The sequence below is a fragment of the Xenopus tropicalis genome, chromosome 3 (genome assembly GCF_000004195.4).
Source record: "Xenopus tropicalis strain Nigerian chromosome 3, UCB_Xtro_10.0, whole genome shotgun sequence".
In the NCBI taxonomy this organism is placed as follows: Eukaryota; Metazoa; Chordata; class Amphibia; order Anura; family Pipidae; genus Xenopus; species Xenopus tropicalis.
Window position 1 is genome coordinate 133,155,202 of NC_030679.2, and position 16,703 is coordinate 133,171,904.

Genomic DNA, 16,703 nt, shown 5'->3' on the forward strand with positions numbered 1-16,703 from the left:
GTTGTTTGTCTGTAGCCATTTTGTTTGGTAAAGTAGCACATTTGCCAGGTACATCCGGCAGTGGCTGGGGAGTGTTTCCCCATAAATATGGGGAATAAATATGGCCTTAATAAATAAGTATTGCCTTGGACATCACCTCTATTACATCTCTATTCCACATGACTATGAAGATTTTCATTTATCCAGGCCATGGTATATCTACTAAAAATAAATCTAAAGCAACTGGACTTGTTGAGTAATTACTTAACAAGTCCAGTTGCTTTAGATTTATTTATACTAGATATCTCTATTCCACATGATCAAGACATGGTAGTGACTAGGGAAAATGTAATCTTCCTGATGGTATACCTAATATGCTTTTACAGTTCTTGGGGTGGGTGAAAGGATGTTTTATGAACAGAGCCAAGGTACATCAATGGGTTCTAACATTGCACCTACACCCTGTTATATAACAGTGAAGGAGCAGAGGATACACTGAATCAACCCTAGAGGGAGCCCTAGAGCATGTTGGAAAAATTGAGAGATCTGAGCTCTAGGGAAGGGTAAGCCGAAAGTTGAGACCATTTGTCAGGACTTACTCAAAACTGGACAGGTAAAAAGAAAACATTTTATTGCAGTATAGGGAATTCTTATAGATGGATCCAAAACTGCATCCATGGGTATCTAGTCCCCCTGTAATGGCAAACAAGCGAGCTACTAATTTAAGGGACCAATTGGTTCATGCACTTGTATATACTGGGAAGCTGAATATATAATTTACTTACTGATATTCCCTTGTGGAAAGCTTTATGTGGGAGATACTACTAGACCACTCAGTGAACATAGGGAGCATTGCTTGCCTTAAAGCGTTCCCTAAATAAAAATAGGTTGTTCTGGTTACTTGGCATTGGTAAAGGTGGATGAATGGTATCTATGGAAGCTGGGAAAAATCCAGGTGGGCCCAGGCCTTCATTGGCTCTGCTGACCTAGGCCCGGCCAACCCCTCTCCCCCAGCCGGACCCGATCACAGTGCATAATTGGTGGAAGTGGTGCAAGTATGAACCAGCACCGTTACACTTGTGTGCAGGGTGTGGGGGCAGAGTGAGTTTGGGTTCCAGGGGACAGCCCTTCACTTCCCATGGAGGACCCTTAAAGTTGGACTCCTGGTGGGCCACAGATTCTGCATCCCCTCATTGTATTTACATGGGCACACACTTGCTTAAAGGACGTGTAAAGCCTATTTTTTACTACAATGTATATCAGTTGAGCACATCATCCCCACCCAAATGGCATCATTTGGATTTATATCCCCTCTGTTTGCCAGCACCATCACATTTTCCTATAACAAACAGCAGCTTTCACCCGGTGGCCATTTTCCCTGACACATCATCAGTTATGTAAATCTGCAAACAGCATATGTGTATAAATACCCCCTACACGTATTTAGCATACATTTTATCAAGAATACAAGCTCACATAGGCAGAACTTACTTTGATAAATGTTCTGCTTGTTATGAGCACTGTTACGGTTAAACTGAGCTCAGGAGAGGAGGTTAGGAGAAAAAATAGGAGCATCATTTGTAATGAGAACCAGCAATGCCATCTCTTCATTGGCTGCTAGACTGGGGGTGTGTTTAGTAATCTGAGCTGGGAAGAACAGAGCATGTCCAGGAGCCAAATGCCAAATAAATTCCTGCGGGAGGGGGCAGAGTGGGTTACAGGAGGAGAAAGAAAAGTTATTAAGGGGAAGCTTGCAGCCTTACTATTAACCTTTAAACCAGAGTGCCAGGTAAAGATTTCAAAGAGGCTGTTCACTGATTAAAATTTTGTGTGTGGGGTTTACATGTCCTTTAGGCAGGTATAAAGTACAGGGCTACAAAGTGCACCCTGGGCTTGAGTCTGGTGTGTTTACAAAGGTGCACCCATCGCTTCCTTCTGCAGGGAGATCACATTTATACTATTATAGCAACTACAAGTTACATACTGCATAACCAGTAATGGGTTACAACTAAATATAAGCCTGGAAGCCCTAAGGCAAGGTTTCTTCATTTTCTTTTTTAATTTTGTCTCCTGGGATCCAGATTAAGTCAGTTTCTGACCCAAAGAACTGGTTCTATTATTACTGTATTTTGTAAGAATACATGACACTACATTAGAAGGAATCATGGAGACCCATCCTAAACAACATTGTGACCTATTTAACCCTTTTAGTGCCATGGGACGTAGATTCTACGTCCTGGGTAGCAAAGGACCAAAGTGCCACAGGACGTAGAATCTACGTCCTACAGCACTATCAGGTTTACAAGCGCTGCGCTCGCTTTTAAAGCAGCGCAGCGCTTGTAAACCCTTCACAACCCCCTAGGCAACGAGCAGAGCGGATCATACTCACCGATCCGGTCCCACGATCGCGTCGCCAGCCAATGACAGCAGTGGACACGCGATGATGACGTGTCCACTGCTGTCCCTTTAAATAGCGCCGCCTACTGTTGGCTCCTCATTCCTGCTGCGCACTTCGGACCTGATGGAGCTCCCCTGCTGCCTTCCTGCTGCCTTCCTGCCAGATTGGTCGCCCCTGATCGCCTGCCTGCCTTGGGTAAGCTGAACTACAACTCTCTACCACTGTTTATTTTGCTTATTTCTATCTCAACTGTCTAAAATTTTTTTTTTTTTTTTTCAATTTTTTCTTCTATCTTTGTCATTATTACACTTTTGCACACATACACACTTATTTACAACTTTCCCAAGCACACACAGACACTCACACACACACACTTACACTTTTTTTTTTTTTTTTCTATCTTTCTTTTCTTTTCTTTCTTTGTTTGCTTTCTTTGGCAGTCTTTTTTTTTACTAAAATTTTATTTCTGATCTTGCTCTATAATTATCTGATTTATTTGGTTGCATTTTAGTGTTTTTTTGGCATTTTCATAATTGATTTCTGTTTTTTTATTATTCTATTGCACTGTAACTTTTTTTATTGCTATTGGGTGCTGAATTTGCAGTGACGTTGGTGGATCCAGGGCTCTGACCACCAATTTCATTGCAATTATTGTTCTTCTGTTGGTTTAGGTGGTTTTATTGGATTTTACTGATTTTATGGTGTTTTATCTTTGCATTGTTCTTTATTGTGTGTTTAGTGCCCCCAAAAAGGTTGCTTTTGCAGTGACATTGGTGGATCCAGGGCTCTGACCACCGATTTCATTGCAATTATTGTTCTTTGATTGCTTTTAGTGGTTTTATTCCATTTTAACTTCATTTGATTTCAGTTGTTCTAGAAAGGCTAAGATTGTTCTGGTAGTTTCTATTGCCAAGGGTTAGGCTGATGCCACACATGGCGTAGGGCTGATTTTTTTCAGCAAGTGGAAAAACGCTGGCCGAAAATTCAGCCCTACGCCTGCTACTTGTGCCTGCACCCGAATGAATGGAATACGCTCGGGTGCAGGCACATGTAGCCGATATACGCATGAAAACACGAGACTTTGCATTCTCACACGTTTTCATGCGTATATCGGCTACATGTGCCTGCACCCGAGCGTATTCCATTCATTCGGGTGCAGGCAAAAAAAAAGGGGTGCATAGAGTGCAGCCCCAATATTATGCATTTTCAGGTTTGGCGGCCATGTACTTATGTGCAACCAGACATAGGTATCGTTTTATTCAGGGGAACTTGCAGATTGATGTTTAGTAAGTTTTTGGTAGTTGCCATGGAAATTTTGGAGAGAAATCTAGGTTTGTATCTGGTTTTTCCTTGATTTCTGACCAAAGCGCTGACTTCTGCAAGGGACTGCGGCCACAATTTTCCATGTAGAAAGAGAAGAGTGGTGTCTCTGAATAGCTGAAGGTGTGCACTTTTCGTAAATATATTGATTGTGGGGGTTATTTCACAGGTATGGGGGTGTTTAGACTAAATAACTGCAGGTAGAGCACAGACCCCCCTTATGCATTGCCCCTGTTTTGGGGCATTTGGTGGCCACGTCTTTATGTGCACCCATACATATGGGGTATCGTTTTATTCAGGGGAACTTGCAAATTGAGGTTTAGTAAGTTTTTGGTAGTTGCCATGGAGATTTTGGGGAGAAATCTAGGTTTTTATCTGGTTCTTCCTTGATTTCTGACCAAAATCTAGGTTTGGATCTGGTTTTTCCTTGATTTCTGACCAAAGCGCTGACTTCTGCAAGGGACTGCAGCCACAATTTTCCATGTAGAAAGAGAAGAGTGGCGTCTCTGAATAGCTGAAGGTGTGCACTTTTCGTAAATATATTGATTGTGGGGGTTATCTCACAGGTAGGGGGGGTTAACACTGAAAAGCTGCAGGTAGTGCACATAGAGCGCAGCCCCCAAAATTTCAACTGAAATTGCCCTTATACATTGCCCCTGTTTTGGGGCATTTGGTGGCCACGTCTTTATGTGCACCCATACATATGGGGTATCGTTTTATTCAGGGGAACTTGCAGATTGATGGTTAGTAAGTTTTTGGTAGTTGCCATGGAGATTTTGGGGAGAAATCTAGGTTTGTATCTGGTTTTTCCTTGATTTCTGACCAAAGCGCTGACTTCTGCAAGGGACTGCAGCCACAATTTTCCATGTAGAAAGAGAAGAGTGGTGTCTCTGAATAGCTGAAGGTGTGCACTTTTCGTAAATATATAGATTGTGGGGGTTATCTCACAGGTAGGGGGGGTTAACACTGAAAAACTGCAGGTAGTGCACATAGAGCGCAGCCCCCAAAATTTCAACTGAAATTGCCCTTATGCATTGCCCCTGTTTTGGGGCATTTGGTGGCCACGTCTTTATGTGCTCCCATACATATGGGGTATCGTTTTATTCAGGGGAACTTGCAGATTGATGGTTAGTAAGTTTTTGGTAGTTGCCATGGAGATTTTGGGGAGAAATCTAGGTTTTTTTATCTGTTTTTTCCTTGATTTCTGACCAAAATCTAGGTTTGTATCTGGTTTTTCCTTGATTTCTGACCAAAGCGCTGACTTCTGCAAGGGACTGCAGCCACAATTCTCCATGTAGAAAGAGAAGAGTGGTGTCTCTGAATAGCTGAAGGTGTGCACTTTTCGTAAATTTATAGATTGTGGGGGTTATTCCACAGGTAGGGGGGGTTAACACTGAAAAACTGCAGGTAGTGCACATAGAGCGCAGCCCCCAAAATTTCAACTGAAATTGCCCTTATGCATTGCCCCTGTTTTGGGGCATTTGGTGGCCACGTCTTTATGTGCACCCATACATATGGGGTATCGTTTTATTCAGGGGAACTTGCAGATTGATGGTTAGTAAGTTTTTGGTAGTTGCCATGGAGATTTTGGGGAGAAATATAGGTTTGTATCTGGTTTTTCCTTGATTTCTGACCAAAGCGCTGACTTCTGCAAGGGACTGCGGCCACAATTTTTCATGTAGAAAGAGAAGAGTGGTGTCTCTGAATAGCTGAAGGTGTGCACTTTTTGTAAATATATAGTTTGCGGGGGTTATTTCACAGGTATGGGGGTGTTTAGACTATATAACTGCAGGTAGAGCACATAGAGCACAGCCCCCTCTTATGTATTGCCCCTGTTTGGGGGCATTTGGTGGCCACGTCTTTATGTGCACCCATACATATGGGGTATCGTTTTATTCAGGGGAACTTGCAGATTGATGTTTAGTAAGTTTTTGGTAGTTGCCATGGAGATTTTGGGGAGAAATCTAGGTTTTTTTATCTGTTTTTTCCTTGATTTCTGACCAAAATCTAGGTTTGTATCTGGTTTTTCCTTGATTTCTGACCAAAGCGCTGACTTCTGCAAGGGACTGCAGCCACAATTCTCCATGTAGAAAGAGAAGAGTGGTGTCTCTGAATAGCTGAAGGTGTGCACTTTTCGTAAATATATAGATTGTGGGGGTTATTCCACAGGTAGGGGGGGTTAACACTGAAAAACTGCAGGTAGTGCACATAGAGCGCAGCCCCCAAAATTTCAACTGAAATTGCCCTTATGCATTGCCCCTGTTTTGGGGCATTTGGTGGCCACGTCTTTATGTGCACCCATACATATGGGGTATCGTTTTATTCAGGGGAACTTGCAGATTGATGGTTAGTAAGTTTTTGGTAGTTGCCATGGAGATTTTGGGGAGAAATATAGGTTTGTATCTGGTTTTTCCTTGATTTCTGACCAAAGCGCTGACTTCTGCAAGGGACTGCGGCCACAATTTTTCATGTAGAAAGAGAAGAGTGGTGTCTCTGAATAGCTGAAGGTGTGCACTTTTTGTAAATATATAGTTTGCGGGGGTTATTTCACAGGTATGGGGGTGTTTAGACTATATAACTGCAGGTAGAGCACATAGAGCACAGCCCCCTCTTATGTATTGCCCCTGTTTGGAGGCATTTGGTGGCCACGTCTTTATGTGCACCCATACATATGGGGTATCGTTTTATTCAGGGGAACTTGCAGATTGATGTTTAGTAAGTTTTTGGTAGTTGCCATGGAGATTTTGGGGAGAAATCTAAGTTTTTTATCTGGTTTTTCCTTGATTTCTGACCAAAATCTAGGTTTGTATCTGGTTTTTCCTTGATTTCTGACCAAAGCGCTGACTTCTGCAAGGGACTGCGGCCACAATTTTTCATGTAGAAAGAGAAGAGTGGTGTCTCTGAATAGCTGAAGGTGTGCACTTTTTGTAAATATATAGTTTGTGGGGGTTATTTCACAGGTATGGGGGTGTTTAGACTATATAACTGCAGGTAGAGCACATAGAGCACAGCCCCCCCTTATGCATTGCCCCTGTTTGGTGGCCACGTCTTTATGTGCACCCATACATATGGGGTATCGTTTTATTCAGGGGAACTTGCAGATTGATGTTTAGTAAGTTTTTGGTAGTTGCCATGGAGATTTTGGGGAGAAATCTAGGTTTGTATCTGGTTTTTCCTTGATTTCTGACCAAAGCGCTGACTTCTGCAAGGGACTGGGGCCACAATTTTTCATGTAGAAAGAGAAGAGTGGTGTCTCTGAATAGCTGAAGGTGTGCACTTTTTGGAAATATATAGTTTGTGGGGGTTATTTCACAGGTATGGGGGTGTTTAGACTATATAACTGCAGGTAGAGCACATAGAGCACAGCCCCCCCATATGCATTGCCCCTGTTTGGGGGCATTTGGTGGCCACGTCTTTATGTGCACCCATACATATGGGGTATCGTTTTATTCAGGGGAACTTGCAGATTGATGTTTAGTAAGTTTTTGGTAGTTGCCATGGAGATTTTGGGGAGAAATCTAGGTTTGTATCTGGTTTTTCCTTGATTTCTGACCAAAGCGCTGACTTCTGCAAGGGACTGCGGCCACAATTTTCCATGTAGAAAGAGAAGAGTGGTATCTCTGAATAGCTGAAGGTGTGCACTTTTCGTAAATATATAGATTTTGGGGGTTATTTCACAGGTAGGGGGGTTAACACTGAAAAACTGCAGGTAGTGCACATAGAGCGCAGCCCCCAAAATTTCAACTGAAATTGCCCTTATGCATTGCCCCTGTTTTGGGGCATTTGGTGGCCACGTCTTTATGTGCTCCCATACATATGGGGTATCGTTTTATTCAGGGGAACTTGCAGATTGATTGTTAGTAAGATTTTGGTAGTTGCCATGGAGATTTTGGGGAGAAATCTAGGTTTGTATCTGGTTTTTCCTTGATTTCTGACCAAAGCGCTGACTTCTGCAAGGGACTGCGGCCACAATTTTTCATGTAGAAAGAGAAGAGTGGCGTCTCTGAATAGCTGAAGGTGTGCACTTTTTGTAAATATATAGATTGTGGGGGTTATCTCACAGGTAGGGGGGGTTAACACTGAAAAACTGCAGGTAGTGCACATAGAGCGCAGCCCCCAAAATTTCAACTGAAATTGCCCTTATGCATTGCCCCTGTTTTGGGGCATTTGGTGGCCACGTCTTTATGTGCACCCATACATATGGGGTATCGTTTTATTCAGGGGAACTTGCAGATTGATTGTTAGTAAGATTTTGGTAGTTGCCATGGAGATTTTGGGGAGAAATCTAGGTTTGTATCTGGTTTTTCCTTGATTTCTGACCAAAGCGCTGACTTCTGCAAGGAACTGCGGCCACAATTTTCCATGTAGAAAGAGAAGAGTGGTGTCTCTGAATAGCTGAAGGTGTGCACTTTTCGTAAATATATAGATTGTGGGGGTTATCTCACAGGTAGGGGGGTTAACACTGAAAAACTGCAGGTAGTGCACATAGAGCGCAGCCCCCAAAATTTCAACTGAAATTGCCCTTATGCATTGCCCCTGTTTGGGGGCATTTGGTGGCCACGTCTTTATGTGCACCCATACATATGGGGTATCGTTTTATTCAGGGGAACTTGCAGATTGATGTTTAGTAAGTTTTTGGTAGTTGCCATGGAGATTTTGGGGAGAAATCTAGGTTTGTATCTGTTTTTTTCCTTGATTTCTGACCAAAGCGCTGACTTCTGCAAGGGACTGCATCCACAATTTTCCATGTAGAAAGAGAAGAGTGGTGTCTCTGAATAGCTGAAGGTGTGCACTTTTCAGAAATATATAGTTTGTGGGGGTTATTTCACAGGTAGGGGGGGTTAACACTGAAAAACTGCAGGTAGTGCACATAGAGCGCAGCCCCCAAATTTTTAGCTGTAATTGCCTTTATGCATTGCCCCTGCTTTGGAGTGTTTGGTGCCCATGTCTTTATGTGCACCCATACATATGGGGCATCATTTTATTCAGGAGAAGTTTGTCTTTCAAATTTGCCTTTGTTAGAAAATTTTTATGAGATTTTTTTTTGTCAAATCCACATTTGATCATGCGTCCAAGTTTACGTTTTAGAAAAAAAAAAAAAATGTCAAAAAAAGCTCCAAATTGCACAATGCACTGACAAAAAGTATTTGGCTTTTGAGAGAAAACTACATTGCACCTAGAAACCTGAAGGTCTGTAGTTTCTAAAGATACCAAACATGAGGAGATATTTTAGATTTACATATAAGTTATTCTGCATCAACTGTTACAAGCGCTTTTCCGCTTTGTTCTGGTGTGATATTGTACTAAGTATTGCTTTAGTTTGGGGGTTACTTCTGGACAGGAACTGTGGGGTACCACCACATATTTGGTATCGTTGGAATTGGGAGTATCAGGGCTTTTACAAACAATAAAAAAAAGTGAGTAAAATTAACTTTTCTATGGAAAAAAACCTCAAAATATACAGAAATTTTTCATAATTTTTTTTTTTTTACATATTTCACCCAAAATACACATCATATCTCCAGAAAAGTTATAAAATTTGATATGTATGTCGAAGCCCAATTAGTGATGAAAAAAACGATATATAATTTCCCTAGTTTCATGGAGGTTTTCCTACCAAAAAACATTGTTAAAGTGAATGAGTACAAAATGCTTAAAAAACGTCTGGCACTGGGGGGAACCGAAATGACGAATTCGGCTGGCACTTAAAGGGTTAAGGGTCTTGTACCTTAGATTAATAATCCTGGTTTAGCCCTTCCCACCCAGAAAGCAGAGATATCTGTGACACCATCACTTTGCACTGATCGGAGAGACTCAAGGATTTCATTGCAGTAGTTTATTGAAAAGCAGATACAGATCCCAATGCTGTAGGCAAGTGATTCTTTGGGGAAGGCACATGGTTGTGCTTAAACAGTAATCTGAAGGCTAAAATTTTGAGGACCTTCCCTTTCTAGTTAATCAGCAGGTATAATCGCTGGTTAAATATATATATATAGCAAATTAATCTGAATGGGGTGAATAGGGGAATGTTTCAGTGCTCACATTGCTGAGTTTCTACACCTTTGAGATGCAGGGACCATAGAATGATAAACTTCTGTTTAGGAACCATTCATACTATGCCTTGTATTGTAAGCTCCTTGTGCATATATCTGTTCGGCCCCACCCTATATTATACCATTATCTACATTACTCATGTTACCATAAAGATACATTGCCCATTGCTGTTTTTATGAGTTTTTCATTTTGCTTTTTTCTGTTCATTGGCACCTAATAAGGTGACCACAAAACTCTTCCAAATCTATACACAAGATGTCAGTTTTTCTCACAGATTGCTTTAAACTGATCTGTGCAATAAACATCATTCCACTTTTTTTCTTTCCACATATGAACACAGTCTTCTTTTCCACCTCCATTATTTGGCTCCCCCTTCATCCAAAATCTGCAGAAGAATTGCAAACTGAGTTAAACTGGCAACTGGACATTAGATACGAAACAAAGAATGGCATGTAGTAGATTCAATGTATTACAATGTACATAAGAAGAAACTGTATGATAAAAACAGTAGGAGTCAGAGTGCATATGTAGATATAGCGACCCCATCTATCTAAATATATACTGTAGATCTAGAACAATAAAAAAACATTCAAGGGGTAATATACTGGCTGCCTATTTTCCAACATGAGTTTGGTGAACAGGGCTTTTGCTAAACATCCTTGTTGTTTACTGTTTTAATTAGGCAATATCTATGGTATTTGTTATTTTGTTTTAGCATGGCAAAATGTGAAAATAAAACTTAAGCCATATTTCACTCCCTGGGGCCAAGAGAAGAGTCAAACAAACCAGCAGCCCACTATATAAATAAACCCCTCCATTCCCACAGCAACAGCCTGCTATCTTTTTAGATAAAGAATAGCTCACTATACAGAGGCTTCTCAGATATATTGCCACACACATATACTGTATATGCATTATTTAGAGTTGGTATGTAGTATTCAATAATTAAAAAAAGTGGGGGCTGCATTTTTTTTCATCCAGTGATTTCATATACCTGTAGATATTACCTCACGTATTGTAGATCCTTTTTAATAAATGGACAAAAGAGGCATTTGCCCAGGGCCCACCAGGATAGGGAGCATCTAGCACACATTTCATCTTTTGGCAGAATAATCCTGCAGAGATGGCAGACCCCTCACCCCCTCAGCTGGAAGAGCTCTATAGTATGGTTGTTTAAATTTCCTGGCCTGTTTTCTTGTGGCATCAACATTTTGTCATTTTTCTACTCCACGCTGGTTGGTCCAGGGTGGCACACTTGGGCATCATGTCTACTTCAGTAGCCCCAGACCATTTCTTCACTGCCTGCCTTACTATATTGAACTTCAAATGCTTGAGGGTTATACTATCACAAATTTCTTGGGGCAGTGGGGGCCAACCAATAAAATTTTGCCCAGGGCCTGCTGGTACCTTAAAGCAGCCCTACCTTTATGAGTAGTATATCTTTTAATTGACTTTCAATGCAGCTTTAAGAAAAATGGAGGACCAAGAACAGATTCTTCAGCTTACCTCTCTGGTGGATTATAGTATGTTCCATCCACCCATCTCCACTCATCCTTATCCTTATTATCCCTTTTGAGGCCGATCCAAAAATAGGAGTTGTCAGTAATACTTTCAATGAAGTTCTAGGGAAGCAGAAGACACTTCTTATTACAGACAGAGGTGAGTGTGTCTATGTTGTGTACATCAAAATACCATGACACTTTATGCTCAGCTGGGTGAGTGCCCAAGTTGGGAATGACTAGGAATTTAGTGGGGCAAAGTCCAGAAACTTGCATGCTCTGCACCTTCCCCCATCTGAAGTCCTAAAAGCATTCAGCCCTAAAATCTTTTCCACAGAATTATGACTTCCAATTTCACAGATAGTCTGGATCACTTTGTCCCCCAGTTCAAATTCCTATAAATATCTTTCTTTCAATCAAATTTGTTGTCCAATATAATAATCAGCACTTTAATAACAATAAATACCTAAAATCATAAATTACTATTGGGACCCTAAGATTTAAGCCCCTATACATTGGTCCCCTTTAGACCAAAGTAATAGAATGGTATGGCAGTTAAGTGAACTTAATTTAGGTGATCCTTATAATGTGCTTATTAAAATTATTCTTTCCAGGTTAAAGAGAGCTTCCCCTGCCGTTCAAGAATGCCCACTAGGTGGAGGTGTTCTCCCAAATAAAAGGGGATGACTCACATGTGTTAGAGGCCTCCTTCCTGGTAGTGATGAGCGAATCAGAACAACAGAAAAATTAGCAAAGAGGTAAAAAATTAGCGAAACGCGTTTATCGCATGATGCCCATTTTGTCTATTGAGATTGTTAACTCAAGAAGAATATAAGGATGATCTATTAGATTTAGGTTTCCTAAGGCTAACACAGTTTCCCACCTCAGCACCATATTGCTGGCCTAGCTTGGGATCTTCTTCAAAAATGTATATTTAGGTAAATCCACCATAGATCATAAGCATGCTATAGAAGGTGGTCATTTTGCTGGCTTTAGAATTCACATAAAGAATAGACTGGGCATTGGACAGAATAATGAGCTTTATTGAATAAATCATGATGAAATGGGAGTCAAGGCCCAGAGCTTTGGTTCCATATTGTTCTTATATGTAGAAATAATGTAGGGCTGACAGTAGTGGAAGATATAGGGACTCAAATGTACTTTATATGTTTTAGTGGTTTTTAACCTTGGTGAAGTTCATTTTATTGCATGGGTTAAAATGTATTGTTTTATAACACTGATTCTTTTCTTTGATAAAATACCATTAAGAGGTGAGACCTTGATATTTCTAGTATAATATAATAAGATATCTATAGGGAATGGAGTCAGTTGTGTCACATGTACAGTAAGTGCCTCACCTTTTTCCTGTCACTGTTGACAATAACCAGGTCGCTGTTCTTTGATTTACAAATGGCCTGGGCATCCACCCAATTCTTCTGAGTGGTAACAATATAATAACAGCTTCCATCAAATGCTTTCCAGCCAGAATCACATTGGGGTCTCTCTGTAAAAAAAAGACAGGGTTTGGGTCTGTAAAGGTTAACTCTCTCTCTCTCTCTCTGTCTATATATATATATACAATACATAGAAGGCACTCACGGCAGCAGATCTGCTAAAAACAGCCCTTTATTCAGTCACCATATCATATATATATATTTTGATTGAGAAGGATTCGGATGTTTTTTGGACAACACACTGTGCAGTGTAGTGTCACTCAGTGTTCACTGTAGCTAACAGAGTACTGTCTTGTATAAAAGTGCATTTGTTGGCATTTTATAAATAAATAGTGATGGGCGAAAAGTTTCGGCAGGCATGGATTCGCGGCGAATTTCCACGTTTCGCCATTGGCGGATTGTTTCGCGAAACGGATGAAAAATTTTGCCGCGGAAAAATTCGCCACACGTCCACAAAAAAGAATAGTCGCGGGCGACAAAATAATAGCCGCGGGCGACAAAACAATAGCCGCGCGACAAAATAATAGTTGTGGGCGACTAAACAATAGCCGCACGACAAAATAATAGCCGCGGGCAACGAAATAATAGCCACGCGACAAAATAATAGCCACGGGCGACGAAACAATTGCCGTGCGACAAAATAATAGCCGCGGGCGACGAAACAATAGCCGCGGGCGACGAAACAATATCCGCGGGCGACGAAACAATAGCTGCGTGACAAAATAATAGCCGCGGGCGACGAAACAATAGCCGCGCGACAAAATAATAGCTGCGGGCAACGAAACAATAGCCGCGGGTGACGAAACAATAGCCGCGGACGACAAAATAATAGCCGCGGGAGACATTTTTTTTGTCGCACGACATTTTCGCCGTTTCGCGGATCTTTTGAAAGATTCGCAAATTTTTCGGCGAAGCGAAACGGAACAGATTCGCTCATCACTATAAATAAATAATAATTTAGCTTCTTTTTTAGATCCCTGTTAAAGTCTAATCTTGAGTATGCAGTGCTGTTTTGGGACCCAATCCTTAGGATATATATATATACAACAATGTATATTTCTAAACTAAAAGCTATTTGGGGAAGAAACAGGAGGTTAGATTAGACTGGACTAGTTGGCACCATTATGGCTTCCATTCAGCATTAAAACTATAAATTTGGATAGGCAATGATACTGAGGACCAGGCCTGACTGGCCATAAGCGTTCCAATTCAAGCGTTCCGGTATTCAATTGGTTGAGGTCACACTGTACATCCTTTTTCAGTGTTCATTTTGCCATGATGTCCTGCAGAAGAAATACCTCAGCAAAATGATAACATTCTATCACTTTTGTCACACAATTACCTTTTTGCATTGTCAGTAAGATGTCCTGCTTAATACTGTTCATGGCGGCTGATATACGGGAATCTAAAACGAAGAGATGTGAACTGTAAAATCATTCATTTATAGACCTAGATCATCATAGTCATCCCCTCAAAATTTGTTTTGAACCTAAAAATGATATGGCGTAGTCACTTTAAAATGATAGAAGAACATTACATCCCTTAAAACACTCTTGAGCTGACCTCCATAGAATGTAGCACCCTCTGTTTAGTACATGCTTTACTAAGAAAAGAAGGCAGTTGCTTACCCAGTGTCTGCTTTATGCTTGTGATTTGTGTTAGAAGGTTGGCTTTCTGCTCATCTGCAAACAATTAACACAATTAGTAGAATTCCACATGTACATATGTATGGTTATACATGTTATCTTATCTGCAGAACCTTGTCTTTTTATGTGCCCCAGTGGGGTGATTTGATTGGCCTGGTAGAAGACTTTTTCCATTGGCGTGCCATGTATGCCATGTACCCATAATGATGGGTAAAAGTGTGCTAAGCTTTGTTAATACACCGCAACTTTTGACCATGTGCCTATTCTGCTTTTGACAACAATTTGTCATTTTCTATTTTAGCTAACCTATTCATTACCTTACTCATAGGTCATGAATAAACTTCATTTTTGCTTAGTTTTTGCACATTTCTTAAAGAAATCTGCTGAGCAGTGTAGTGAATTGTAATATTATTTGAAATACAGTTTTTCAACTGAAATTGTATAATTCCAGTCTTTATAGTGTATAATCAGATTAAAGTTCTGTAACAATATTCCAATCAAAGGAAGTAAATCTCTCTCTTTAAACAGCCTCATTTACGATTATTAAGTGTAAAAAATATTTGTAAAATATATCAAATAAGGCTGCTTTGTGGTCTGTCTTCACTTAGGGGCACATTTACTAATCCACAAACGCTCCAAAGGTGTCCGAATGCATTTTTTCGTAATGATCGGTATTTTTGCGACTTCGAATTTCCCCCGACTTTTCGTCACCTAACCGAAATTTTCGGATTGAACGAAAGAACATTCTTTCGTGCGCAAGTGCACTGATCGAGCCCATGCAGACATGCACTGAAGGATCAAAGTCAGAAAGGTTTTCCCGGCGTTTACGACCGTTCAATACGAAAAATTTGCGATGAAAAGTTGTGAAAAATACAAAAAAGTTGCGACGGCGATGAAAAAGTTCAGAAATGTACGTTTCCAATACGAATTTTTGCTGTGCGGGATTCGGATTCGTGGATTAGTAAATGTGCCCCTAAGCTTTAACTGTCAATCTGATATTTATGGCATCCTGGCCTCCTGAGCTTCTTGTGGGTTTCTATGATACATAGATAAACCTCTATTTTCATCTGGAAATCACCATTTTACAGGTCCACTCCATTCCTTTTCATGTCAAGAGATCACAGTGTTAATTCCCAGACAGATACATTTTATTATTAGGTCACAGAGTCTGTTGTTTTGCTCACTGAACTTCTCCAGTAAAATGCCAGAACACAAAAAGTAGAGAAAAAAGCCAACTGCTCACCCACTGTATGTTTTATGGCTGTGATTTGTGTTGTAAGGTTGGCGTTCTCCCCATCTGCAAGAAAAACTGTATTGTGTAATCTTATTTATTGCTGTTTGTAGTCTAATATTAGTCTAGTATTTGTAGTCTAGTATTTCAGTCACCACTTAACTCGGTCTGGAGTTCCATCAAGTGAAATATTTCTGTGCTACATTTTGTTTACAGGTTTACATGAACGGTCACAAGCTAATAAACCAACCTTATCTAGCAAGGTCGGAGTTGCTGTTGTTTTGCCCATGGTTTAGTACACCGACAGAACACTAAGTAAAAGAAAAAGGAAATGGCTTACCGAGTGTTTTGTTTATGGTTGTGATTTCTCCTCGAAGGTTGACTTTTTCCTCATCTGAAGGAAGTAAAGAGGAATTCAGATTTCCCATATAAAGTCATATAAATATTTCATGATCAGGGGAAGAGTACTGATGGCAGAAACAATTTGCCACACTGGGCACATAGTGGTATATTTACTTTAAATTAATACCTGACTACTTCATGTGATCCCTGGTGGAGTTAGATGAGGATGCTTTAGTACACATAGGGCCTGATTCACTAAAGTTTATCGCACGCTTTTTTGCGGTAAAAAAGACGCGATAATTAGCGCGCGATTCACCATAGTATTATAAGTCGCCATTTTCGCATGCGGTATTTCTCGCTCTAGTTTTACCGCATGCGTTAATTTCCGTGCTGAAAAGAATACGATCGCATGATTCACTATAACTTTGGCGCGCTAAATATCGCATTCGGCTATGCGAAAATTAACACCTACTACAGGCAGGCGAAAAATTATAGAAAAGTACAGTAAATGAGTTTTTGGCAATAAAATATGGACTTACAGTGTTATTTATTCAAGTATGTGTATTTTACTCAATTTTACTAAAGTCTTGGCATGTATGGAATTTCGCTACTAATATACAGTACTATAGCGGTGAATATGTTGTCGCTAAAATATACAGTACTATAGCGGTGAATATGTTGTCGCTAAAATATTCAGTACTATAGCGGTGAATATTTTGTCGCGATAATGTACTGTACTGTAGCGGTGAATATTTTGTTGCGCAAAATACATTGCTATGT

At 40.5% G+C, this 16,703-nt stretch overlaps 1 protein-coding gene across 3 annotated transcripts in view; it reads right to left on the minus strand.

Annotated features, from left to right (window-relative positions):
• LOC101731464 (CD209 antigen-like protein C) overlaps positions 1-16,703 on the minus strand; it is a 49,371-nt gene that overhangs the window by 13,098 nt on the left and 19,570 nt on the right. Inside the window, exons 5-11 of one of the 3 annotated variants that reach the window (XM_031899341.1) lie at positions 15,922-15,975; positions 15,594-15,647; positions 14,333-14,386; positions 14,047-14,109; positions 12,609-12,754; positions 11,258-11,373; positions 9,519-10,136 (exon numbers count right to left, since the gene is read on the minus strand). The exons of 1 other annotated variant lie outside the window; for it this stretch is intronic. In XM_031899341.1, the coding sequence (XP_031755201.1) occupies positions 10,010-10,136; positions 11,258-11,373; positions 12,609-12,754; positions 14,047-14,109; positions 14,333-14,386; positions 15,594-15,647; positions 15,922-15,975 (614 nt within the window). In that variant the 3' untranslated portion in view covers positions 9,519-10,009. Of the gene's footprint in view, positions 1-9,518; positions 10,137-11,257; positions 11,374-12,608; positions 12,755-14,046; positions 14,110-14,332; positions 14,387-15,593; positions 15,648-15,921; positions 15,976-16,703 lie in introns of those variants that run through there. One more of the 3 variants, XM_031899342.1, reaches the window with a different exon arrangement.